Source organism: Pezoporus flaviventris, unplaced genomic scaffold (genome assembly GCF_033815535.1).
Source record: "Pezoporus flaviventris isolate CSIRO_AGI_PZ_B2104156 unplaced genomic scaffold, CSIRO_AGI_Pfla_v1 ptg000009l, whole genome shotgun sequence".
Classification (NCBI taxonomy): Eukaryota; Metazoa; Chordata; class Aves; order Psittaciformes; family Psittacidae; genus Pezoporus; species Pezoporus flaviventris.
In genome coordinates, this window is record NW_026892557.1 from 4616677 (window position 1) to 4640542 (window position 23866).

The window sequence follows — 23866 nt, forward strand, 5'->3', positions numbered from 1 at the left end:
TCCTCCAGCCCCCGGAGCGGCTCCCGCCGCGCAGGCGCCCCGAGCGGAGGAGACGGCTCCGGCCCGGGGCGGCCGGACGCGCATGCGCGGCGTTGGGCGCGGCGTTGCCATGAGAGCCGGCGGCGGGGCCGCGCTGAGGTAAGTGGGGCCTGCTCCGGCCTGGCCGTTTACCCCTTGCTCCTCCGGCCGGGCCCCAAGGGCCCCGAGGCTTTCTCCGCGGCCCGGTCGTTCCCCCGAGCCGGTGGAGAGCCGCCGCGGCCTGTGCTGCAGCGGCCGGGGGTAGCGGGAGGAGGAGGGAGGGGGCCGAAATTGATGCTGTGCTAGCACTGCGGTACCGGGGGTAGGGCTGGCGGTGGTCTCTGGTGTTTGTCTTTCCCGTTGCTCCTTCCCTGTGTTGCCCGTCAGCAGCCCAGGTGTGTGCGTAGCTGTGGAAAGGTGCTAAATTGACCCAGTTCTTCATTATTGCTTAATTTATAACTTCGGCTGTTACACAAGTTAGCTAACCTCTCGTTGTGTGAAGTGCAAGTAGAACGCTCAGCATGAGAACATGGTGTGGTTTATGGTGCTGATATTATAAAGAAAACTTAATTTGCCATCATCATCTGCTGACTCGACAGCCCATGGGACTTAATGCTTTCACTGCAGTGTTTCAGTGTTCTTCTCTTGCCCTTCCAGGGATTACCTTAAGCTTGAAACACTGTGGCTTTGACTGGCTTACGCCTGCAGGATGCCCCACAAGATCGGGTTTATAGTTGTTAGCTCATCAGGACACGAAGATGGCTTCAGCGCGAAGGAGCTGATGGTTCACGCACCGACAGTGAATGGATGGCGATCATCCAGGTATGTCAAGGGGCTGGGACATGCATGCACTGGGTTTAAAATAAGCGGATGATGTACTGTGTCCAGTACCACCAAAAGAAGTTACTTTAATCCCATGGAATCCTTATCTTGGAGGGGAAAAAGTGCCTTGGTTACCACCTAAAGGCATCACATTGTGTGAAAAAAAGGTTCTTTGAAAGAAGGAAAGGGAATTGTTTGTATTCTTGTCAGTTTTGGAGTTTGCAGCTGCTTTGGCTTAGTATTAAAAATCCAGTCTTTTCAGTATATCCTCTAGACATGTATGGACACCTTAACACACCCATGCGTGCAGTGAAGTGAAAAGTGTTTCTCCTCCTTGGTTTCTTTTCATGATATTTGTAATGTTGATGTAAGTGATAATGTTGGAAAGCTTTGTAATTAAATGTTACTCGAGTTGGAAGTGGAATCGTCTATAAAAGGATGATTCAGAAATTGTGTGTGTTTTCAGACTCTGTCAGTATCCACAGGAAATTGTTCTGCAGTTGGTGGAGAGATGTCGAATACGAAAGCTGCAGTTGCTTGCTCACCAGTACATGATTTCAAGCAAAATTGAGTTCTACATCAGCGAAAGCTTGCCTGAATACTTTGCTCCTTATCAGTCAGAGAGATTTCACAGACTAGGGTAAGCAAAACAGCTCTAAATGGTTTTATTACCTTAATCAAAATGTCTTCAGGAGGAAATAATGTGCAATAATATGGCTACAGTGTGCTGGAAGCAGCAGAGATTCTCTATTTGCTTAGGTGGGTAACAAAGCTGCAGATGTAGGTGTAAGAGACATGAATAGTATTGTCACTTCACAGCACATGTTTCACTTATGAGTTTTATACCTTAGCAAAGCCCTCACCTGAGGAGCAAAGATGCAGCTGCGTATTTGTACAGTTCCTCTGCTTACTTGTTACATTTTCCTTCTCAGTTATGTTCCTCTCTCGGACAATGAAAAGACTGATTTCAAAGCACGAGAGTTAAAATCTGTGTACATGGATGCAGTTGGCCAGTACTTGAAGCTGATTTTCCATAAAAATTATGTCAATAAATACAACTTATATGGTCAGGTGAGTTACAAGTCCTTACTTGGTAAACTAGATGACACTTCAGTAGTACAGAACAGGCAATGAAATCTCCTCCCTTCACTTATAGGAGCTAAAAATGTCAGTTGGATTTATATTTGGTTTGTTTTAACCAGAAAATACAAATAAGAGGTTCTAAGTGACTTGGGATCATGACCAAGTGCATGCAGCTTATCCAGAACAAGCAAATCAAGTGCCCATTCCATTATTGCCTTTTGTCCTGGGTTGTAGAGAGCACCTGAAGCTCTGCTCTGAGGACAAAGGGCTTCCTCTGAGAATGGCTTTGTGGTCCTTACAAAGGCACTCTTAGTCTATAGGATCTGAGGTGATGTCAAGTGAAGGTATTATACAGCCACCCTGATACAGAAACAGCAAATACCTACCTCAGTTCTACAGTGAGTCTCTTTCCTTTCATCCCAGACCAGGAAAGGGAGCAACGATGGCTGTGCAATGTGGTCTGGAGACTTGGTAATAAATTTTTAATGGAGCATGAAGTACATTTGGCAGTTAGTGCTGTTCTTTGCTTCCATATCACTCTGGAGACCACCAGCTCTACTTTTTGTCTTTTTGTTCCACTTTTTTTGTTTCAGTTTTCATAAGATATGGAAAAAGTAATGACCTTATGCATTTACATTTGCTTTAAATCTATCCCAGGTCGCCCTAGTAGCTATAAACATTATTGGAGATCCAGCAGACTACAGTAATGACAGCACTAACAGTGTAAGTGCAAAGCAGCCCTGTCTTTTTACTGTTACTACATGTGTTCAGTTACAGGGTTCCTGGGGTAATGGAGTGCATCTTTCTTCTGCTGGTTTTGTGCTGTAGCAGAGCTGCCATGTGTTAATTATTTATTTTCTTTAATGTTTTAATGATGTTCTCAAGAATGGAGCCTGATATGTGGGTAGAAAAAATACAGTCATTTGGAACATTTGCACTTCCAGCCTCTCAGGATACCCCAAAATACATAACAAGGGTTATAATTTACATTGCTTATGTCAATTGTAGGAAGTCAGAATCTCTGTCCTGAATGTGCACTTGGTGTTGAATGCACACTAAGATATTTCTTCTTTCCCCTTGCAAAGCCTTCCAGGGAGAAGCTGATAGATCAGTACTTAGGAATTAAATCAGATGATCCTGCCTTAGATGGAACTTACCTCGGGTAAGGATGTTCTTCTGTGTATACCCTGGCAAAACGTCTGCTTGGAATAAAGTAGTTCTCAGTCCCTCTGTTTTGTTAGTTCCCTGCTAGTGGAAAGAGAATACAAACACTCAGCCTGGCTTATTCTGGATGAACTGAAAGCTTAGTTTATTCCTTTTATATCTTCAGGAAATGCGACTCCATTTCACCTCTGGATGATCTGGCTTTTGACATGTATCAGGATCCAGAAGTCGCTCAGATAATACGTAGACTGGATGAGAAGAAGCGGGAAGCTGTCCATCACGAGCGCTATGATTATGCCAAGAAACTCAAACAAGCTATTGCAGACCTGCAGAAGGTATTGTGGAAAAGCTCTTTGTCTCTTAAGCCAAACAGTATTCCAGCAGCCTATTGGAGACCCTTGTGTTCATGTGGAATCATAACGGTTTCCAGTATGTTTTCAAAGAGTAATTCTAAGAACAGATAGTTTAGTTGAATAACTTTAATATAGGTACAGTAATGTGATTCCAAACTAGCCTGCTATGCTGTCTGCTAGGTAGGGGAAAGACTTGGGAGGTACGAGGTGGAGAAGCGCTGTGCTGTGGAGAAAGAGGATTATGATCTTGCTAAAAAGAAGAAACAGCAAATGGAAGCATATCGCCTGAAGGTGTATCAGCAGCTGGAGCTCCATGACCTTCTGGATGAAGAGCTGATGGTGGGTACTGCTGTTCCTAATTCAGGAGGCTAGTGTAAAGAGAAGTGGCCGAGCAGCCTAATAGATTCAAAGAATAAGAGTTGGTACACTGGTATTTTATGACAATTAGGTGAGGATTTTAAGTTTTCTATGTGGATTTCCCTAACCAAAGACTTGCATTTTACGAACATGATTAACTCTCCATAAACTACATTACATTGGACTGTTGAGGTCTCAAGCAAATGACATAAGAATCCTGAATGTTTTGCAGAATTAGAGGACTACCTGATGCAGATGAGTAAGAAACTCTCTTACATTTTGAAGGGGTGTAACAGGTCAAAGCTGACCAGACAGAATTACTGTGATAAGATACATATAGTTTTATATTGTTCTTGGAACAGGAAGCTTTATCATCTCCTGCCACTCATCCACACAGAATTATTTCCTGATTCACAAAGCTGCATCCAGTGGAAATGATTACCCATCTCTGAGTGGGGTCTGACAGTTATCTGAAAGCACGAGAATCTTGGTGACTGTCAGAGCTGGGGCTGTGCCAATCCTGATTTTAGGACATTGTCAGCCTTGCTTTACAAAATCTTCCTTTTCTCAGGTTCGAAAACCATCTGAATTGCCTTTGGAGCCTATGACTTACGCTGACAATCTTCAGCTCACCAAACCTGCAACTTCACCTCGTTGTGAGCACACAGAGCCCCCTAAAGGGGAGTCGTGGAGAGCAGAGCCTCTGCTAGAAGAGAGGTCAGCAGATCCCGCTTCTGCTGAGCCTGTTGTTCTCCATCAGTCCCCTCCTCCTCCTGAGACTCATCCCACAACCTCTAGGGAAGCGTTTCCCAAAGAAAATGTGAGTAGTGAACCTCTGTTACTGCAGAAGTCTGTCAGAGCAAGTGGTTGTGCATTCAGCCTTTAAAACAAGGGCTTTGTGGTTATTCGCATGGCTTATACATTACCGGAGATTGAGGCAAAAAGGGATTGATTTTATCTGATTTACAAACAGATGACTGGAAGCTAATAGACACTAAATGACTATTCAGGGCTTGTGTGTCCAATACAGTGGAAGCTGAATTCTGCTTGCTCCATTAGTGGCTTAATAAATCTCCGTCTGAGAGATCAGGTCAGGTGAATCTACAGTTGCAAGGGAATTTGTTGGAATGTGGTTATGGAATAAGAGTCTTGGTGTCGTGTCTAAGGAGAGGAAGAAAATCACAGTGTCTGGTTAGCTTAATCTTTAGGTTTTGATGCTCCTGCTTTTGGCAAAGCTAAGGAAGACTTGTGTTGTCTCTAGTAGCAGCAATATTTGCTCTTACCAGGATATTGACTTAGTTAACAAATAAAGCTTTATGACTTGCTGGCTTTCTATCAGCAGGTGATTTCTTCTATATGTGCACGCACTTCCACAAAAGACATTTTGTGTGTTATTGTACTCTGTAGATGAGAAATAAGTTTCATACACAGGCACTGATTCCATTTCTTCATGATGTTTTTATGGGAACTACAACACCTGGATGTAATTGTAAAGCAATACTGCCTTAATGGGGGAAAAATGCATTGAAATCAAGGCAATTTGTGATGAAACAACTTCACATCTAAGTCATTTCTAGAACAGCAACTTTTATCTTCTCTGTTAGGTTCAGTTTTTACCATATGATGAGACACCTCTTCCAGCCATCCGGAAACAATCTGATGGAGCCATCGCGTACTTTGAGCCGGGGATGGCTGAAGAGTATATTGATGATACTCCAAGAAGTGGCATTACTGGGGAGCCAGAAGCATTAAGTGAGAAGGCACTGAGGGAGGCCAGCCCCACTGTTGAAGTGTTTGGAGAAGCTTTGGTAAAGAACACCAAAATGAGCCCATAGATTACTGTGATCTGTGTGGAGTTGATTTGATACGCACTCTGTCAGCAAACACCTACTGATGTTCACTTGTTCAGAGCTGTTACTTAAAAATATGAGGTTAAAAGTTGACCTTGGACATACGGGTTCGTGTTTGCAGTGTTTGTATGGTGCTGTAGCTTTTATGATTGATTACTTGATGAGCTATTAAGCAGATAGTATGTGGTAGACTGCTTTTGGGTATGGACCCTATCAGAATACCCATAACTTGCCACTGTCTATTGTAGGGAGAGAAGCCATTGCTGTGCAGGAAACGGATCCTTGAGCCTGACCTGTTAATCCATTTCCCTCATAGTTTCTCAAATATCTGAGCTTTTAATAAAAGCCAAATTCCTGCTGGAAACACGTGGGGACTTCATGCTGAAGTTCATGTGTTCTTTTGAGGCAGTTTCTGTATATTAATGTTGAGTAAATATTGAAATATCAGCACTGACATTTTAAGAGATTAACTTGTTCTGTGCTCAGGTTTCAGGAGCATTTTCCAAAACCTGGTCATATCGAGAAGATGCATTGCTTGCTGTGTATAAGGAGCTGATGGAAGTGTCCGTGACCACTCCAAAGGAGGACTTAAAGAACATGCTGAGAGCTGCCATCTTCCTTGTGAGGAGAGCCATCAAAGACATAGTGCCTTCGGTACGTTGTGATATATTGGGTAAGAAATACTCCAGTGCAGATCTAGCAGCCAAAATTGTAGAACCATGTGGTTAAGATGCTTTGAACAAATAGTTTGTAAAACTACTGTTGAGTAAGTTTAAACTAAAACCAACAAGCAAACAAGCCTATCCAAACCCCCCAAACAAGTGGAATGTCAGTTTTTAGTTGGGCCCAAGGACTGGGCAATGTCTGTCATTCAGCAGCGCAGAAAATACTGCCCTGGGCTGGGTAATGAGCTTGAGGAACTATTGCTGCTACAATAAATGTGTAGTGTGGTTGATCCTGTTTGTTTTTATCAAGTTGAAATAGAGCAATGAAGTAACCTCTAGTTTCCAGCCTGAGCGATGGCAGTCAGCCTAAGGAGCCTTAGGCTTCAAATAAAAGAACAAGAAGAAGAGAAAAAACTCAAGAGCTGTGTTTCTCTTTATAAGAAGCCTTTCACCTAAGCCCTAGCAAGATGTTTTCTGGGAGAGAGGTATCTGAAGTAGCTTCTATTAGGGTTGTCACTGTAATTCTAGACTCCTGTTGCTGCTGTTCTTTAGTACAGAGAAGAGTCTACAATACTGTCTGAACACAGGGATCTGTGTGCTATTTTTGGTCATTGTTTTCTTGTTCTTTTTAACTTAGGTTTTTCAAGCATCCCTGAAACTTCTAAAAATGATCATTACCCAATATATACCGAAACATAAACTGGGAAAGCTGGAGACTTCTCATTGTGTGGAAAAAACGCTGCCAAATTTGCTTTCTAGAACAGGAGACTCTTCATCCCGTCTTCGCCTTGTGGCTTCTAACTTCATTCAGGTAAGTGTTTTGCTTCAAATTATGGTCTGAGTTGCATTAAGAATTTCACAGGGCTCAAAGGTAGGTAGGTAACATCTAACCAGGCTTGACTTTGAGACCAGAGTTTGCTGCTGCGAAGGATGATGTTGAATATGGAAGGCAAAGTGGTAAAACCAACTTGCAGTGTGTTTTCCAGCTGTTTATGTCCAGCAATATCAGGATTTTGTATCCTCTGTAACACTTCTTGTCTACCTTCTCATATAGCTCAGGGTAAGATCAGCTCTTGAAACGTTTCTCACAGTCCAGTTCTATAACTCACCTGAGCATGTCGAAGACTTTATTGATTTCTCCCTGATGCCGAAAGTGAAACCAAACTTCAGGATAATCTTCTCTTTAAAACCTTTGCAAGCAGCTTCTCGCTGCTAAAGTAACAAATAAGCAGCTACTTCTTATGGAAGACTTATTTTATTTTACTTAACTTATTACAAGTAACCTAGAATATACCTCTATTTTGCAAAGGCAGTTAACTTCCCTTGTTCAGGATTCCGACATGCACACTGCCTCTCTGCATGTTTCTAGGAAATGGCACTGTGCAGTGAGGTCAGACCTCTTCAGATTGTTCCAGTTCATTTGGTTCAACCATTAAAACCCAACTCTGCAACACATCTGGCGATGAGTCAAGTGGAATTAGTGCAATGCCTCTTGAAAGACATGGGAACTGAAAACTCCGGGTTTACCATCAGCAGTGTCATGAAGGTAGGAGCCTGAGCTTACAGCACAGGAAGCATTTTCTGTTGCTGTCTTATTGGGGCTGCCCATTTTGGAGTGTTTGGTGGATTACTGAAGAGAATTTGAGCCTCTTGGAGGTGACAACACACAATCCTGTGAGGAAGCAAGATGCCAATATGGGGAAAAAGAATCACTGTGTCAGAAAGTGTTTGTAAAAACCTGTTTGCCTGAAGATTTCTGCCACTGCAGTGAAATAATAGATTAATAAAGAAGTCCTTAAAAAATGTGGGGAAATAGAGCCTTATTATTATGTTCAGTTTGCAACAGGAGCTTTGGAACACCGAGTTTATGAAGTCCGTGATATGGCGTTGCAGATTATCTTTGACATGTACAGGAAGCACAGGACTGCTGTACTGGAATATCTGCCTCCAGATGATGCAACCATTCGTAAGACTGTTCTCTATAAAACACTCTTTGATGGATTCACCAAAATAGATGGCAAACTTTCTGAAGCTGAAATCAGGGTACGTAATCAGATTGCAGACCCACACAGCTATTTTAAACATTGCATCCAACTGAGCAAAATATTGATTTCACAGCTCTATTAGGCACTGGAGGACACAGTAGCAGAGCATCATAAGGTGTGCTGTTAATACATTGTAGTACACACTATAGTAGTAGTGCTATCTTTCAGGTAGGACAGAGGAATCTGGGGGGAAGGAGGTGTTGCTGTAGCAACATTTAACCGTGCTGGATATTTCTTGTTGCATTGACCATTTGTTCCACATTGATGTGTTTTGCAGTCTCTTCTATATGAGAGATGGTTCAAAATCTTTTTGTAACTGAAAGACTGTTTCTTGACAGGCACAGAGAAAGGAAGCAAGAGAAGAAGCAGAGAAACAGAAGAAGAAAGAAATGAAAGTTCTGCAAGGTCAGCTGGCAGCTCTGATGGAGATGCAAGCAGAAGTTCAAGCTGGAAAGGTGAGGGTGGTTTGGTTTTGCCTCAGTACCTGAGAGATTTGCTGTAGGACCAGAAGCACAAACGTTGTAATGCATTGGCTCTGCTTCTAAGCTTTTAATGACAGAGAAAAATCAGAATATAATGTGTTCTTCCTGGCAAGTATCACAGTCATTAAGTACATTTCTGACTTAGATTTTTTTTGTTCAATAGGAGAAAGACTCTGACTTGCAGAAGCTAAAGGCTCAAGGTAGGTAGTTTTAAACACTGTTAAGAAATGTGCAAATGTTTCAAATAGTGTTAAGAAATGTGGACATACTTCATGATGTCTCTGAAACTCTGCAGGTGCTTAATAGATTATTGAATTATCTTATTTAAAAACATGCCAGAGTGCTTCAGATTGGCCGAGGCTCAACCTGCCATAGAGGAAACCAGTTCACGGGAGAAAAATTGCCACCAGCTAGCCAGTTAATTTCTAATAACAATTAATATGGCTTGAAACCACTTTAGATTTCTCCCCAGCCTGAGGGAGATCATCTACTACATGTAAAAATCATCACTGAAATATTTTACTGTTGTAAATGACTGAAGCAGTAGTTTCCCAGTTGCCTACAGGTATATTGGCTTTTGGTGCTTGTTACCACGATGGTGATGGTGTGCTTCTGCTCAGTGTTTTTGCTGGGAAGATGCAGAGAAACAGTATTTCTAGGCATGCATGACAGTGAATTACAATATGATTTTGGTTTTAATAGTTCTCTTTTTACAGGTTATCAAGTAATGGAAAGCCCACAGCCTGCAACAGTGGAGATTCCAGACAATCGTTCCTCTGTTGCAAATTACTTGGATAAGTAAGTTAGATGAGCAGCTTCCAACCACCTTATTAGCTTGCAGGTTATACCAAGTGCTTAATGTTTTTCCAATGGATCAAAGATGTATTGTAGCTGTCATGTGTACTGTAGGATATAAGGGCTCAGAGGAAGCATTAGAAAACTCTGGAGCCATGACAGCCAGTCTCAGTGAGCTGTTCTCAGTGCTTCTGGGGAATTACATCTTTCTATGTGAGCAAATGCTTCACAGTTGTAGTTACCATAAATTATGTGATAGTATCTGTACATGCCCTAATGCATTATAAGCACTGTGTAAAGAAAATGAGGTGTACCAAGATAGTAGCTGTTACTCAGAATAGCTTCTAACAGAAGCAGCAGTATTCCTCCATTTCACTCTGTGATGTTACTGATGCATGTATTTTTTTTCCCTAGCTTATGTATTTTTTGTGGTGAAAGGGACGAATCCTTCACAGAGGAAGGCTTGGATCTCCATTACTGGAAACACTGCCGTATGTTAACCAGATGTGAGCACTGCAAACAGGTTAGGCATAAACTGTCTGGAGCTACTACAAGACATTAACTGTTGTTATTCTGTTTTTAAGGTGCTATAAGATAATATTTAATGCTAAGGTAGACAAATGCTGAACACAAGTGTGATCTTGGGTAGCACTTTTTGGACAGAGCAGTATTATAAATGGACTAAAATTTCATTTTCCCTGTGCCATTTTGGAAAGTGTGATTTAACTTCCAAAAATCATATAAGCAGAGTTTTAAATACTCCTCTTTTACTCAGCACAGCACAAGGCTCACTGGGTGCCTCTTGCTCCATTGCAGGTGGTGGAAATAGCCAGCCTGACAGAGCACTTGTTGACTGACTGTGATAAAAAGGACAATTTTGGGAAATGCCAGCGGTGTGGTGAAGCCCTTCCAAAAGATGAGTTGCCCAAGCATATTAAGAGCAAGACTTGCAATTGTGAGTAGCTTCAAACAGGAGGATTGAACTTCAAACGTCAAGCCCAAAGGATTAAGCCCCAACGTTCCTTTTGATCTTGTTTTGGTGTAGATGATTAAACACGGGACTTTGAGAGCAGTTAATGATAAAAGGGATGGAGCTGGTTTAGCCATGGAGTAGTTTTACACTCTTTGTTGTGCAGCTTCTCCTCTTGTATTTGAACTTAGCCTGCCTTTGCAATTCTTGCACTATTTTTCTCATCATTTCAGCTGCCAAGCCAGAACATGAGGCAAACCATTGCCCATTGTGCCATGACAACTTTCCTCCAGGAGACGAGGTAAGATGCCTTCCAGACTGCTCTGATGTTATGGCACTGGGACTGAATTCATGTCCTCTTCTAACACTGCCTTATATCAATGACTTCAGAACTTGCCTTGAAGAACTTCCTCCATGCTGTTCCCTGTTACTGCCTAATGCTGGGAAATCTCTGGCACATCCAAAGTGTGCTTTCAGCAGCTGAAAATATCTGTTGGTATCATATCAAGATTTGGATATCTTAATTTCTATTTCACTTAGTCATAAGGTGCCTAAGATGCTTTTATGAGTGAGCAGATTCAAATGCTGTCACAAAAAGGTCTGTTCATAACCCTGTTTTTCCTCATGGTTTCAACATCTATGTGCATACATAGTGACTACCTAAGAGCTTGGCTGATTTTGCTGGTGTTGTAGTATCACTTCTTTTTGATTGACTTCAGGGCTGGAAATCTCATTTGATGGGCTGTAAAATGAATCAGCGGAGGCTCTCCATCTTAAATAAAACTCTTCTGGTGCAGCCTGGTAAGATACTGTTTTATGATAATAATGGTTATGCTTTTTACTGTGTTCCTTTTACTTAAGAGGAGTGTTTCATCCTCGAGAGCAGACTCTTGCTACTTGTTCAACTCAGTTTTTTACATAACCTAACCTAACTACAGCATACTCGGGGGGCAAACTCTCAAAATCATTTCATAACAATCCTGTTTCAAACCAAGGCATTAACTCAGTTGGTTGGAGAGCTGGTGTATTTGATCAGTTTGGGGCTTTTTCTGCATGACAGTACAACTGTGAATAGAACAATCGGTGTGATAGGAAACAGTTAACATTCTGGCAAGCTCCTGAACGCTGACACAGAGAACTGAGAGCCCGATTTAGCTTGTAATGTCCAATCAGAGGATGCTAATCTAATCCTAATTACGAGATGAATTGAATAGTTAGTGCTGTGTACTGCTTTTCCTTTGCCATTCAGACCCAGGAGGTAGGCAGAATCTATGATTGTGCAGCTTCTTTACCAACAGAGAGAAATTGATGCTGATGTCAGGTGGCTTTTTTTAACACTCATCTCTATTTATGAAGCAAAATCCTTTTCTTTCCTGGACGCAGAAGTTAAACATGCTATTTTCCCTGCCTGCAGCACCAAAACTCTCTTGGTCAGTAACATCCAGAGCCTTTCCTCCTTCAGACTTTTCTCAGAGCTCTTTAGTCCCCTGTGTGTTCAGGTCATTGCTGGAGTTAACCTCTGTGTCTGGTATTTGCTTTGCTCATACCTGCATTTTACAGCTACTCCAGCATCCTGGACAGAATCTTGTCAGCTCTGCTAAGTGAATGTGGTTAAACTCAACAGTGTCCAGTGTCAGACTGGACATACAGTCATGTCTGTCCATCTGTTTTCTATTTGCCTGTGAGAATGCTAGTTAGTTTGCTGCTGCTTAGAATTTGGAAACACAGAAGGAACTTAAATCCTGCCTGGATACAGCTAAAGCTCCAGAGCGATTTCCTAGAGATGGGAAAGGAACGCTGACCGTCTAGTCTTGTGAGACTCACCTCAGACCGGATGCCCACCAACTTTTAGTTGCCAGTATCAGTCATTCAGACTTCATAGTTCTTGAGAATCAAAATGGTAGATAAAATTCAAGGCTGGGACCAGATGTCCTTGCAATAACGACCTGTATTTTCTCTTCACAGGCAAAATGGGTGGCCAGTGTTTAAGGAAACCAGGTCCTCCAGGAGCAAAAGCTCGATCACCCTCTATAGGAAGCAAGATCCCAATCCCAAGAGGGAGCCCAAATAAAATCAGTGGCAAAACATACACAAAGCGATGACAGGACAAGTATTTTTTCCTTTGGCCTATAGTAGGTATTTAAAAGGTGTGGGAAATTCATTTCATCTTATTTGTTTGACTCCACGGGCCTGTTGAGCAGCGCTTGCCAGTCTGATAACCACAGCACTGTGTCAGCTGCCTGTGCAGCACAGTGGCTTTCTCCTAGAAATGCTTACACTGGAAACACACGGATATTTTGGGATGGATCCGGCCTCCCACATTCCCTGATGGCACAAAGCAGGCCAGGCATTGATCTCCAGTTACTCATAGTAAACTGTCTCCCTGATGAGAGTGGTGGTAACACACTTCGCTCTTGTTTCTAACACCAGTGTCTGTAATTTGATGAGTTCAAGCATATTGTTAATGTCAAGAATTAGCACCAAAGGAAAAAGCCAAAGGGCTGGTTGGATATTGCCATATGACCTGCCACCACATGAACACGAAGTGGCTGATCTCTGTGGCTGCTTGCTGCACACCAAGTGCCTTAGGCCTCTTGACCACAGGGTTAAGCTCAACCCTAAGCATGCCCTTAGGTTCATGAGAGTGGCCCCACAGAGCTACTGTAGCAATCAAAGTCATTCTTTATAACCTCCCAGCTCATTCCAAAATACACCCCAAGAAATGGCCCCTCAAAGAAAAGAAAACCTTAGTGGGGCCCTGGAAACCCTGACTTAACCATTTAGACCTTTTTTCCTGCTTTAGCGTGCTCGCTCGCTTCTAAATCCAAAATTATATCCAGATAATTCTAAATGCTGAGTTTCTCCAGTTAGATCTTGATTAAAATGAGCATCTGTAGGATACAGCATGTGACCATTTAACAGCTTTGCAGAGAACAAATTCTGCTCAGGCACAGTGTGTGGAGCTTTGCCTTAACGCAACCGTCCCGATTTTAACCTGTAACACTTAGGCCAGAGCTTTCCAGGGCAGAATTCAGTGGTGGTCTGTGTCACCACAGGTACAAAGATGGGTGAGGATGGTGACAGACCTTTTGGGGTTGGGGTTTTTGCTACCATGGAGTGAATTTTGTATGTTCTGCACTGATTTTGTTATTACAGTTTCTAGTTTGTGTGCAGCCTCTCTGCAAGAGAAGGGATGTCACAGGCAGATCAGTGTGCTTGTACTTTGGAAACCTTTCTATAGTTTAACTCTTCCAAATTACATATATCAATAAATATAGATATACATGAGGATATATATTAACATATGCGTGGGTTTATTTCTTCTTTAGTGACACAAGTTCTTATTTGAAAACCTGATTACTTATGCAGGCAAAACGTGTTGATGTTGCTTGGGGATCAGCACTTGTGATGGTCTGTGAGCTGTGCCCCGAGCACCCTCCCTTTTGGACGTCAAATTGAGCTTTCCTGGTGTAGGTCACTGGAAAAGCCCCGTTAGCAAAGGCCTGCTGTGTGTTTTGGGTTGGCCAGGGCAGTGTATTGGGTCATGAAGCTGTTGCTGTCCCATCCCTGGCAGTGTTCAAGGCCAGGTTGGACAGAGGGGTTTGGAGCAAGCTGCTAGAGTGGAAGGTGTCCCTGACCGTGGCAGGGGTTGAAACTGGATCAGCTTTAAAGTCTTTTCGACCCACACCAGTCTATGATCACCCTGCCCGTCCCAGCGCCTGCTCACTCTTTGTGTCTTCTGCAGTGGGAGAAACAACGCGGGTGTGAAACACAGTGATGCTTATTCCTGTACTGCAAAGCATCCCGGAGCAGAGATGTTGCACAAGGCAGGCCTGGCTAGCAGGAGGAAAGCTCTCCAAACACTTGGACTGGAATGCTTAAATCAACAACGGCAGTGACCAGACCGCGGGCCTGATCTGTGCATGACCGCTTCCTCGCTGTGCCCCAAAGCCAGCCGGGTGCTTTTCACCCACCCGAGGTGCAGAGACGCGTCTGGAGCAGCCCTTGCCCCGCGCGCAGGAATCTGTCCGACCCCAAGGCAGGGACGGACGCCGCTCGCACAGCTGGGGATGGGCACGGAGGGGGTCACCCTTAGCGATGCTCTCGCTCTTTGTAAGGGTTAAACCCGCGCCTTCGCCACCGGCTCCGGAGCGTTCCCGGCAGCGCTCGGAGGCGGCCCCGGACCGGCCCTTTCCGGCGGGGCGAGGCGGGCCCGCGCCGCGGCCCCTCCCCGCGGCACCATGGCGGCGGCGGCGGCGGCGGCGTGGCCGGAGCTGGAGGCGGCGGCGCGGGAGCGGCGGCGGGAGCTGTCCCTGCCCGGCGCGGCGGTGGCGGAGCGGGTGGCGGCGGGCGGGGGGCGGCTGCCGGCGGCGCTGCTGGCGCTGCCGCTGCTGCAGTCGCTGGAGCTGAGCGGCTGCGCGGCGCTGCGGGAGCTGGGCCCGGGGCTGGCCGCGGCCCTGCCCGCCCTGCACACGCTGGTGCTGCGCGGCAACGCGCTGGGCCCCGCCGGGCTGGGCGCGGGGCTGGGCGGGGCGCTGCCGGCCCTGCGCGTCCTCGACCTCTCCGGTAACGGCCTGGAGGCGCTGCCCGCGGCGCTGGGCGGGGCGGCGGACGCGGAGCCCCCCGGGGCAGCCCCGGCCTTCCCGCAGCTGCGCAGCCTCAACCTGAGCGGGAACCGGCTGCGGGAGCTGGGCCCGGGGCTGGCCCGCGCCGCGCCGCAGCTGCAGGCGCTGCTGCTCTCCGGGAACCGGCTGCGGGCGCTGCCCGGAGGGCTCCTGCCCCCCCCCGCCGCCGCCGCCCCGGGAGGGCCCTTCCCGCTGCTGAGCCGCCTGGAGGCTGCGGACAACGAGGTGGAGGAGCTGGGCGCTGACATCGCCGCCCTGCCGGCACTGAAGGTGCGAGGGGTACCCGGGTCCCCATCACTGCCCCCCCATTGCTGGCTGCTACAGAGCCCACCCGGGTCCCCGTCACTGCCCCCCTATTGCTGGCTGCTACAGAGCCCACCCGGGTCCCCGTCACTGCCCCCCCATTGCTGGCTGCTACAGAGCCCACCCGGGTCCCCATCACTGCCCCCCCCCCATCTCTGTCTCTTACAGAGCCCACCCAGGTCCCCATCACTGCCCCCCCATTGCTGGCTGCTACAGAGCCCACCTGGATCCCCATCACTGCCCCGCATTGCTGGCTGCTACAGAGCCCACCTGAGTCCCCATCACTGACCCCTTCATCGCTGTCTGCTACAGAGCCCACCTGGGTCCCCATCACTGACCCCCCAGTCTCTGTCTCTTCCAGAGTCTGGACGTGGCCAACAACCACCTGCGGGAGCTGCCCTCTGCCCTGGCCGACTGCCCCCGCCTCAAGGAAGCCAACTTCAGGGGGAACCAGCTGAAGGACAAGCGGCTGGAGAAGATGGTCAATGGCTGCCAGACAAAAGCCATCCTGGACTACCTGCGGGCTGGGGGCCGCGGGAAGGGAAAGGCTGAGAGCACCAGGGAGGAGGCCAGGAAGAAGAAGAGGGAGAAGCAGCAGAAGAAGGATAGTGGGGATGGGGAGCAGGACGAGGTGGAAGAGGCGAGCAAGCTGCTGGTGAAGGTTCTTCACGTCTCTGAAAACCCGGCGCCCTTGGTGGTCAAAGTGAGCCCGGGTATCAAGGATGTTCGACCCTTCATCGTGTGCTGCGTGCTTAGGGGAGTGAACTTGAAGCCAGGAAATGCTCTGAAGAGGTTCCTGTCCGCACAGGTCAGTGCTGCGGTCTTGTGTTAGGTGAGCTCAGAGAGAGCTGTTCACCCAGGAGCTGGGGAGGGTGCAGCAGCTGCTGCCCAGTCCCTCTGGAACGAGCAGAACTGGTTTTCCTGAGGAGCCCAACAGGAGCTCAGGTGTTACTATGAGAGGGAGATGAGCGCACACCTGAGTGCGTTTGCTCTGTCGCAGCAGCTTGTTGGTGCTGTGGAACCTGTTGAGAGCTATTAGTGAACCCAATCCACATTAGAAGTACCTTGGTTTGGCTCCAGGTTCCCTAATCTGTGCTGAAACCAACAGGTATGATAACCACAGCCTGTCACCCCTGATTTATGGCCTGCCCAGCCATTAGGTGGCAGGGGTTAGGTGCTTTCAGATTACAAGACTCTGTGATGGTATTCTGATTTAAAACCATTTGTTTCCTAGTTGAGAGATGCCATGGGTTATGCTCGCTGTCTTTACATTTCAATTGCAATTCAGGTAAAATTAGTTTGCAGAAAGGCTCTATTTAATGCAAAAGAGTTACTTGAGTAGCTACAAATGTTAAATACAGAAGAATCTGTGAAGAGTAATTCTGAGGAGTAAATCATGTGGATGTTTTGGATCTGCTTTGATAGGTTTCTTTCTGTTTCAGACCAAACTGCATGAAGACATCTGTGAAAAGCGGACAGTAGCCACTATTGCCACCCATGACCTGCAGCTGATCAAAGCTCCTCTGATGTATGATGTTCAGCCTCCTGACATGCTGAAGGTAGGGCCCATAGCATCCCTGGGCCTTTCCGCTTGGTTCCCTTTTGTCTTCTGGAACTGTACAGAATGGAATTAGTGCTAGCAAATGGTTTTCCAGTGGGTGTTGTAGCTCACACAAAGGTTTAAACTCAGTTATTGTCTTGCTTACAGGAGTTTGAATAACCCCTGTGACTGAGCAGCTCTTAAATTCAGGTATTTGCTCTGTACGGTGTAGGTAACACCTCTGGGTCGAAAGGAGATCAAGGCAAAGGATCTTCTCCGCCAGCTGCAGTTAGAAGCTGAGGAGCAGAGGAAGCAGAAGAAGCGCCAGAATGTGTCTGGATTGCATAGGTCAGTGCATGACATCCTGTGGCTTCCCTCAGCTGTATCATCGTGATACACCTTTACTGAATTTCCATGTTCTTACTCCTTTTGCTCCATGGTGGACCAGGAAGACCCTAATTCACTGTTGTCACACTCTTGTGCCACTGCATCCTGCTGCTGGTTCAATTACCCACTCTTTGCCGCTTTCCTTTTCCTGGCAGGTATCTCCAGTTACTGGATGGCAAAGACAACTACCCCTGTCTGGTGGATGCTGAAGGCATCGTGATTTCTTTCCCACCCATAACCAACAGCGAGAAGACAAAGGTAATCTGTTAGTGGAAATGTGTTGATCAGAATTAAAGTGAGGGTTTTTTTTTCCACTGAGATTGAACTCTGCATTCAGAGATATGCCCAAATCTGTGCCTGTTGTGATTACATTCCAAATACAAATCTCCAAACCTGGGTCTTGCCTGCTAGGTGGTCAGCTTGAGCTGGATGTGGAAGTGCCATTTCCACCTTTGCCAGTGTGGCAGCCTCTGGCCAGAGCTCTGTTCTAAGCAGGGATGGCTTTATTGAAGGGCAAGAGTATGGTGTTTGACTTGTAAAGCAAGGCAGCACTTTGCCTGAGCTGCGTTGAATGAACATCTTCTTTCAGTTTGTGCATGAAGTGTTGCCAAGTGACTGTGGGCGAGTGCGCTCCCATCTCACTGGCTTTACCTGTGAAATCCTTCCAGATCAGGAAGGACACCCGGGATCTCTTTCTGGAGGTGACAAGTGATACCAGCTTACAGATATGCAAAGATGTCATGGACACACTAATTCTGGTAAGTAGCTCAGGAAAACAATCACATCTGTTCTCGACAGGATGCGTAGTGCCCACATGCATTGAGGAGAACACAGCAGCTGATTTTTACTTTAGTAGTAGTATTCTTCCCTCTCCTTCACTTGCTTTCCCATCCTTGCTTCCATGCTTGCACCCTTCCATCTCCACATTGCAAAGGGTTTTCATATTCTTATATCCTGATTCCCTGGCAGACCTCAGAACTCACCCAGGTAAATAACATTGTGTTACCACAATTAGAAATGTAGGGTTTGTCTTTGAACACCTTCCCTTCTTAGTGCTCGTACGGCTTCAGCTGCTGCCAACAACTTCTGTTGGAAGCAGCCTGGAATTGCTCTCAGCCACAGAATTAATCTTGTTTTCTGTGTTTTGCTTTTAACAGAAAATTGCAGAACTGAACAGATCTACCTTGGAAAACAAGGAAGACTCAGGCTCGGATAACGAATCTGATGCTCTTTGTGGACCAGCAGCTTTGAACCCCAGCCAGAACGCTCAGCCGATGCTTGTGGAGCAGGTTCGAGTGGTGGACACAGATGGAAACTTGAAAGTACTTTATCCTTCAAAAACTGACCTAAGCACAGTGTCCTCTCTCCTCACTGTAATACGTTAGCAGCTATCAGAGCTCACAGAATGATTCCATTTCCTTTCTTTTTTGCCATATGCCAACAACGCAGCTTGTATGCAGTGAGGTTGTTCGGGTTTGTAAGGACAAGATGCAGTGCATCCCGCCTGCTACTGTCACGTTTGATAGGCTGTGGCAAGCAGGGTTGTGTTCCTTCAGCCTTAATAGAAAGCCATCAGCGTTCTGTCTGAGTAGGGAGAACTGAAAGGCAGAGAAGAAGCTGGAAGTCAGAACATGTTCACTTGTAGAGAAAACCATTGTGTCTTAGCATCTGTAATGTGAATGCAGTCGTGTTTTTCTGCTGGATCCCTGCTTCTTCCTGGTGTGTTTCAGCTGGATTATTATTTTGGCAGCTAAACTGAGAAATCAGTTGGTGACAGCGTTGAAACAGCCACGTGCTGCATGCCCCTACCGAGGATGGGATGCCAAATGGCTTTGCTGACATCTCATTCAGCGTGATTTTCTATCTGGAGTAATTGTGACGATGTAATTGCTGTCAGAACTCGAGGAGTGAGTTTTAAAGGATGGTTTCTGTGTTCAGACATTAACACAGCTTCCATTTCTAAGCCAAGTCAGTTGAATTGAGTGCAGGGGTTTGTGTCTCAGTGCACTGCAGAGCCATCGCCCATCCTTGTGGAAGCACCAGTTGTAGTGACCCTGTTGCGTACCCATTGAGTTACTGTTGATGGAGCACCAAGTTCATTCATGCTCGTGAAGTTCATTTCCACTCAGAGGACTGATGCTGCTTAGTGTTGACGCTACTAAAGCTTTTTGTCTCCCCAGAGTACAAGCACTCATGGCCAGAGTGCTTGCTTTCACACTTCCACGTGAAGAGTGTTGGTGCACCGGTAGTTGGAGTGGTTGGAGTGGGTGGCAGCTACATCCAGGCTACCACCTTATGAGTGCAAACCTCTTCATAAGCAATGGTGACCTAGAGATGGAGTTTTGTGCTGTTGAAAGTGAGGCTGCAGAGCTCTAACTGAACTTGGAGATACTGTGTCAAATACATCCATGTGTTGGGACTCGCTTATGAATGGGAAAATAAAACGGTTCTTACAGTCATGTCACTGTCATGTGTTTGGGCACTGATGGGTTTTGGCACTGGTGAGTTTTCCAGTCATGTAACCGTACAACCTTGCCCAAGCAGCTATTGAACACTGCAAAAATGAGAACTCAGTGCTTTCTAGCTGTAGCCAGGCAGACCTTAGTAGTGCTTTGAGCTTCCCTGTGAAGCTGAGTGTTTCTACACACCAGTGTTTTACAGTGGTTTGTGCTGTGAGTTGGTTGAAACAACTGAATGAGAGATTCCTGCAGGACTTGGTTTCAGGAGGATGGGTTTAATTCATTAGTACGTCGACCTCAGACCCAGGGAACAGGAGCCTGACATTGGTGATGTGTTCTGCTCAGCCATCAGGGCTACTTTTCAGGGGTGACATGCTGCTGCCTTGTGCTACTCCTTCTCCTTCCCCTACTAGTAGGTGATGCAGCGGTGTCGGTGCCGTAGAGCGGTGGGACTCTGATGCCTTTCTGTTTGAGCATCTGATGGAACTCGATCCGTTCGTTAATGATTTTCTGCAAATGAGGGCTGTGTAAAGAGGTGGGGATGCACTGGGTGGGGATCAGCACTGCAGTGATCTCTTACCTCGTCAGGCCCTTGCTGGAAGCAGAGTTCACGTGAACCACGTACCTGCATTGCCTCCAGCACCTCCTCATCCGTGGTCTCTGCCTGCGGAGGCTTGATGCCTGCTGTGCTGAATGTGGCCTGGATTATTTTGCTTCGATACTTTTCAAACTGTTGATGAAAGATGAGAATAGATGGGCTTAGTTTGTATATACAGTTCTTTGGTATTCACAGGGATTTACAGAGACTACGCTGTTAGACTTGGGTGCCGTGCTACTGAAGGGTGAAATGAAAGGCCTGTTTGTGTGAAATTATACGTGGTTTGACTGGGCTTTGCTGCAAGTACTGTGATAATGATGTGTTTTGGGGTGGACTGAGTTCCTTACGCAGGTATTGGGCTCTGTGCTTGCCACCCTGTGCCTCCCTGAAATGGCTTCAAGGTGATACCTGTTACTTTGAATCTAGAAGGCTATTAGAAACCTGATGATGTAATTGTTCTGAACACGAGTTTCTCAAGGGCTTCTGGTATTTGAGGCCTGTTTGCTTTGTAAGTGATGTAGGAGTTGCATGCTACAAAGCTGGGAAGGAAATGGATGAGTTCCCTGCTCCTCTGGCCCCGTGGCCCTGTGGCAGTGGAGGGCAGCCAGGACTGCAGTGCCCTGGTGCATCTCCTGCTGTGCTGCTGCCCAAGAGTAATGCCTCTGTGCTCTCGTGTTCTTTGCTCCTGGGTTGGAGCGTCCCCAGGAGGGAGGGAGGGAGGGAGGATGCTGACACCGAGGCCGCGTTACCTTGCTGGTGATGAGCTCCAGCGCCACGCGAGTTTGCAGCTCCTTCTGCTGCAGTGCCTTAACCTCCCTTTGGGCTGCCTCCTGCTGCCGCTGCTGCGTGCGGATGTGGTACCGGTGGGAGCGCGCCTCTGTCTGCAGCTGCCCGATGGTCTCCTGTAGCTCACCGATGAGCTTGTGCTGCGCGGCCAGCCTGGATTCTTGTTCTGAGAGGACCTGAAGAGATCCAGAAACCAAGCCCGGATTGTGAGGAAGGAACAAGCAGGCCTGGCCGCATCTTCCCTGTGTCTGGTCCAAACGCTGCTTCTGTCTCCTGGGCAGAGTCTGCAGACTGACAGCCTTGTTGGCACTGGTGGCTGCTGTTACTTCTGGACTGAGTAGGGGTTTTAAGTGGGAAACTCCCCCGAGCCTGAAACAAGCACAACTAAGCAGCTAATACAAGCATTCCCTATAGCAGCTTTGCACTGAGTTTACCTGTCGGAGGCTGCGGTTCTCCTCCTCCATTGTCACCATCATTTCTTCACATTTCTGTTCTCTGAGACTGCAAAACTGAAGAAGAAGTTATTTTACCCTTCACTGTCACAGCTCACGGGTGCACCTCCTGTCTATGAGGAGGCGAGCTGCAGCCTGAGGCCTGAATCCCCAAGGATGGACACCTTGCCCTCAGGTGGTACCTTGGCAGACATGTCTTGTAAGTGGCTTTCTTGCTTTCTGAGCTGCTTTTGGAGCATTTCGGTTTCAGATCTGGTTCTCCGGAGCTGGGACTCTTTGATATCCAGTTGTCTTTGCAAGGAGGAGATGGTGCCTGTAGGGTTGGAGAAGGACTCTTAAACAAACCGAACCCCTGCCTGTAGCTGCACAGCTCCTTCCTTCAGGTAAGCACACACGGAGCTGCAGCTGTGACCGTCTGAGTGTGGAAAGGGTGAAGTTAATGCTGCAGCCGCAGTGATGCTGGTTATGTATTCTGCAGTACTTCAATATATATTAAACTAACCTTATTGTGTGCTGCTCTGGGAACTACTAGAGCTGGTAATAGGTCTGCCACCATGCAGAAGTGCTGCTGGATGCCCCAGGATGGTGCTTGGGATGCTCTTTGGCTGGGTTGTATTGTGTAAGGAGGGGGAAACTGAGTGGTTTTAATGCAAGTGGCCTTCAAGTCAGCTTTGTGCTCGTGAGAGCCTGATCTGGGGCGTGCTCTCAGTCAGAGCAGAGTGGTGTGAGGATGAAGGGAGGGTGAGGGTGTGCTCTGGATGCCTGCCCGGTACCTGTGGCCATGTTGTAGTCATCCCTTGCCCTCCGCAGCTCCTCACGGAGCTCCTGCTCGGTGCTGGGCTCAGCCGGCTCCCGCCAGCCCCCGCTGCCCCTCACTGCTCCCTCGGGGGCTGCAGCCGCCTCCATCCCGAGGGGCCCGGGTGCTCTGTGGTGCCGGCACCGCCGCGGCGGCTGCCTCCCGCCCCGGTGCTGCCTGGTAACGGCGGCGGGGCCGCGCCTTCCGCTTCCGGGGCCGCGCCATGGGCGGGAGGAGAGGACGCTGCCCGGCCGCATGGTGAGGTCTCAGGGCTGGCGGTGAAGCAGCAGGGCCAGGGCACGGGGCTGTGGTGATGGAGGCTCCGAACTGCTCATCCCTGCGGCTGCACCGCTACCGCATCCTTGAGCATCTCTCCTCCGGCCGCTGCTATGGCAACCGCTGCCAGCTTCACGCTGCTCCGGTGAGTGCTGGGACCGTGGCACCTCTCGGTGGGGATCACAGAGCCTCATCCCAAACCCTCTTGTCTCGCCCCACTACGCAGGTCCTGATGTTGCTGAACCCAGCTCGATGCGCCCGTGCTGCTTGCCTGACCGTCCTTCATCCTCACCAGCACCAGTAAAGCATGGTTCCCTCTCTGCCTTCCCATCATAAGCTGCTGGTTCCCCACCATCACCTTGCTGACAGCTGCCCCATGAGCATGGACACCCTCAGGGAAGACTCGATGCCCTCCACTGGTCGCCACTTGGTGCTTCCCACCTTCTCTGTGAGGTTTGACACTGCCTCTTCAAAGCAGGCTGGACAAAGAGGGGCTGCACTCATAGCCTCCGTGAGGCTGGACCTCAGCTGAGGTTTTGGTAGCACTCAGCTGAATGTGAACGTGTACGTAGAGCTCGAGTCCGTGGCATTTTCTTTGCCAGTCTTTGTTGCATTTTCGTGTTTGCTTTTAGTATTAGTTTCTATGGGGACCCTTTTTATCAATCTCAGTGCAGTTCAGAGGTGTCTGTTCACTGGGGGGTTTAAATGTGGAGCCCTTAACACCCAGTTTTGCTTCTTCCAGGTGGAATTCTTTACAGTGCTGCTGTGCGCAGCATGGGTGTTGTCAGTTTGCTGTTCACCAGACGCTGTTTTCACTGGCGTGCAGGTAGGATTCAGTCTTGTGATTGTTTATGGTGGACCTGTGCACTTTATACTGCTGCTGGGAAGAGTGAGGGTGTAAGAGCCACGGAAGCCGTGACAACTGTTCCATCATGGGCCAGTGGAAGGAGCTGCCTAGTGGAACAGAAGCTGAGTTTCTCAGGAGGTTGTAGATGGGGTCTTGGTTTCTGAACTCTCTCAGTTCCCCACCATTATTAATG

The 23866-nt window shown here is 47.4% G+C and overlaps 3 protein-coding genes across 5 annotated transcripts; 2 read left to right on the plus strand and 1 right to left on the minus strand.

Moving 5' to 3' along the window:
* Nucleotides 1-40: 40 nt before the first annotated feature.
* On the plus strand, nucleotides 41-13859 carry CEP104 (centrosomal protein 104). 2 transcript variants are annotated; one of them, XM_061450387.1, is made up of 22 exons: nucleotides 41-138; nucleotides 676-840; nucleotides 1307-1480; nucleotides 1773-1911; nucleotides 2581-2646; nucleotides 3009-3085; nucleotides 3254-3422; nucleotides 3621-3779; nucleotides 4369-4617; nucleotides 5402-5605; nucleotides 6134-6301; nucleotides 6950-7123; nucleotides 7682-7858; nucleotides 8149-8355; nucleotides 8696-8812; nucleotides 9003-9039; nucleotides 9556-9637; nucleotides 10049-10157; nucleotides 10451-10589; nucleotides 10838-10905; nucleotides 11324-11405; nucleotides 12570-13859. In XM_061450387.1, the coding sequence occupies exons 2-22, from the start codon at nucleotides 728-730 to the stop codon at nucleotides 12704-12706; spliced, it is 2847 nt and encodes a 948-aa protein (XP_061306371.1). In that variant the 5' UTR covers nucleotides 41-138; nucleotides 676-727; the 3' UTR covers nucleotides 12707-13859. The 2 variants fall into 2 exon arrangements, with proteins under 2 accessions (XP_061306371.1, XP_061306372.1); XM_061450388.1 differs by lacking the exon at nucleotides 41-138 and having other exon boundaries at nucleotides 683-840; nucleotides 1326-1480.
* A 986-nt stretch (nucleotides 13860-14845) lies between these two features.
* LRRC47 (leucine rich repeat containing 47) lies at nucleotides 14846-19918 on the plus strand. The gene is made up of 7 exons (XM_061450392.1): nucleotides 14846-15499; nucleotides 15894-16340; nucleotides 16975-17091; nucleotides 17305-17420; nucleotides 17615-17717; nucleotides 18128-18217; nucleotides 18617-19918. The coding sequence occupies exons 1-7, from the start codon at nucleotides 14846-14848 to the stop codon at nucleotides 18842-18844; spliced, it is 1755 nt and encodes a 584-aa protein (XP_061306376.1). The 3' UTR covers nucleotides 18845-19918.
* Nucleotides 19919-20173: 255 nt separating this feature from the next.
* CCDC27 (coiled-coil domain containing 27) lies at nucleotides 20174-22669 on the minus strand. Of its 2 annotated transcripts, XM_061450394.1 has the most exons (6): nucleotides 22528-22669; nucleotides 21937-22067; nucleotides 21737-21811; nucleotides 21266-21478; nucleotides 20544-20648; nucleotides 20174-20428 (listed from the first exon to the last, which is right to left on the minus strand). In XM_061450394.1, exons 1-6 carry the CDS (start codon nucleotides 22658-22660, stop codon nucleotides 20273-20275), a joined length of 813 nt encoding a protein of 270 aa, XP_061306378.1. In that variant the 5' UTR covers nucleotides 22661-22669; the 3' UTR covers nucleotides 20174-20272. The 2 variants fall into 2 exon arrangements, with proteins under 2 accessions (XP_061306378.1, XP_061306379.1); XM_061450395.1 differs by lacking the exon at nucleotides 21737-21811.
* Between the last annotated feature and the right edge of the window lie 1197 nt (nucleotides 22670-23866).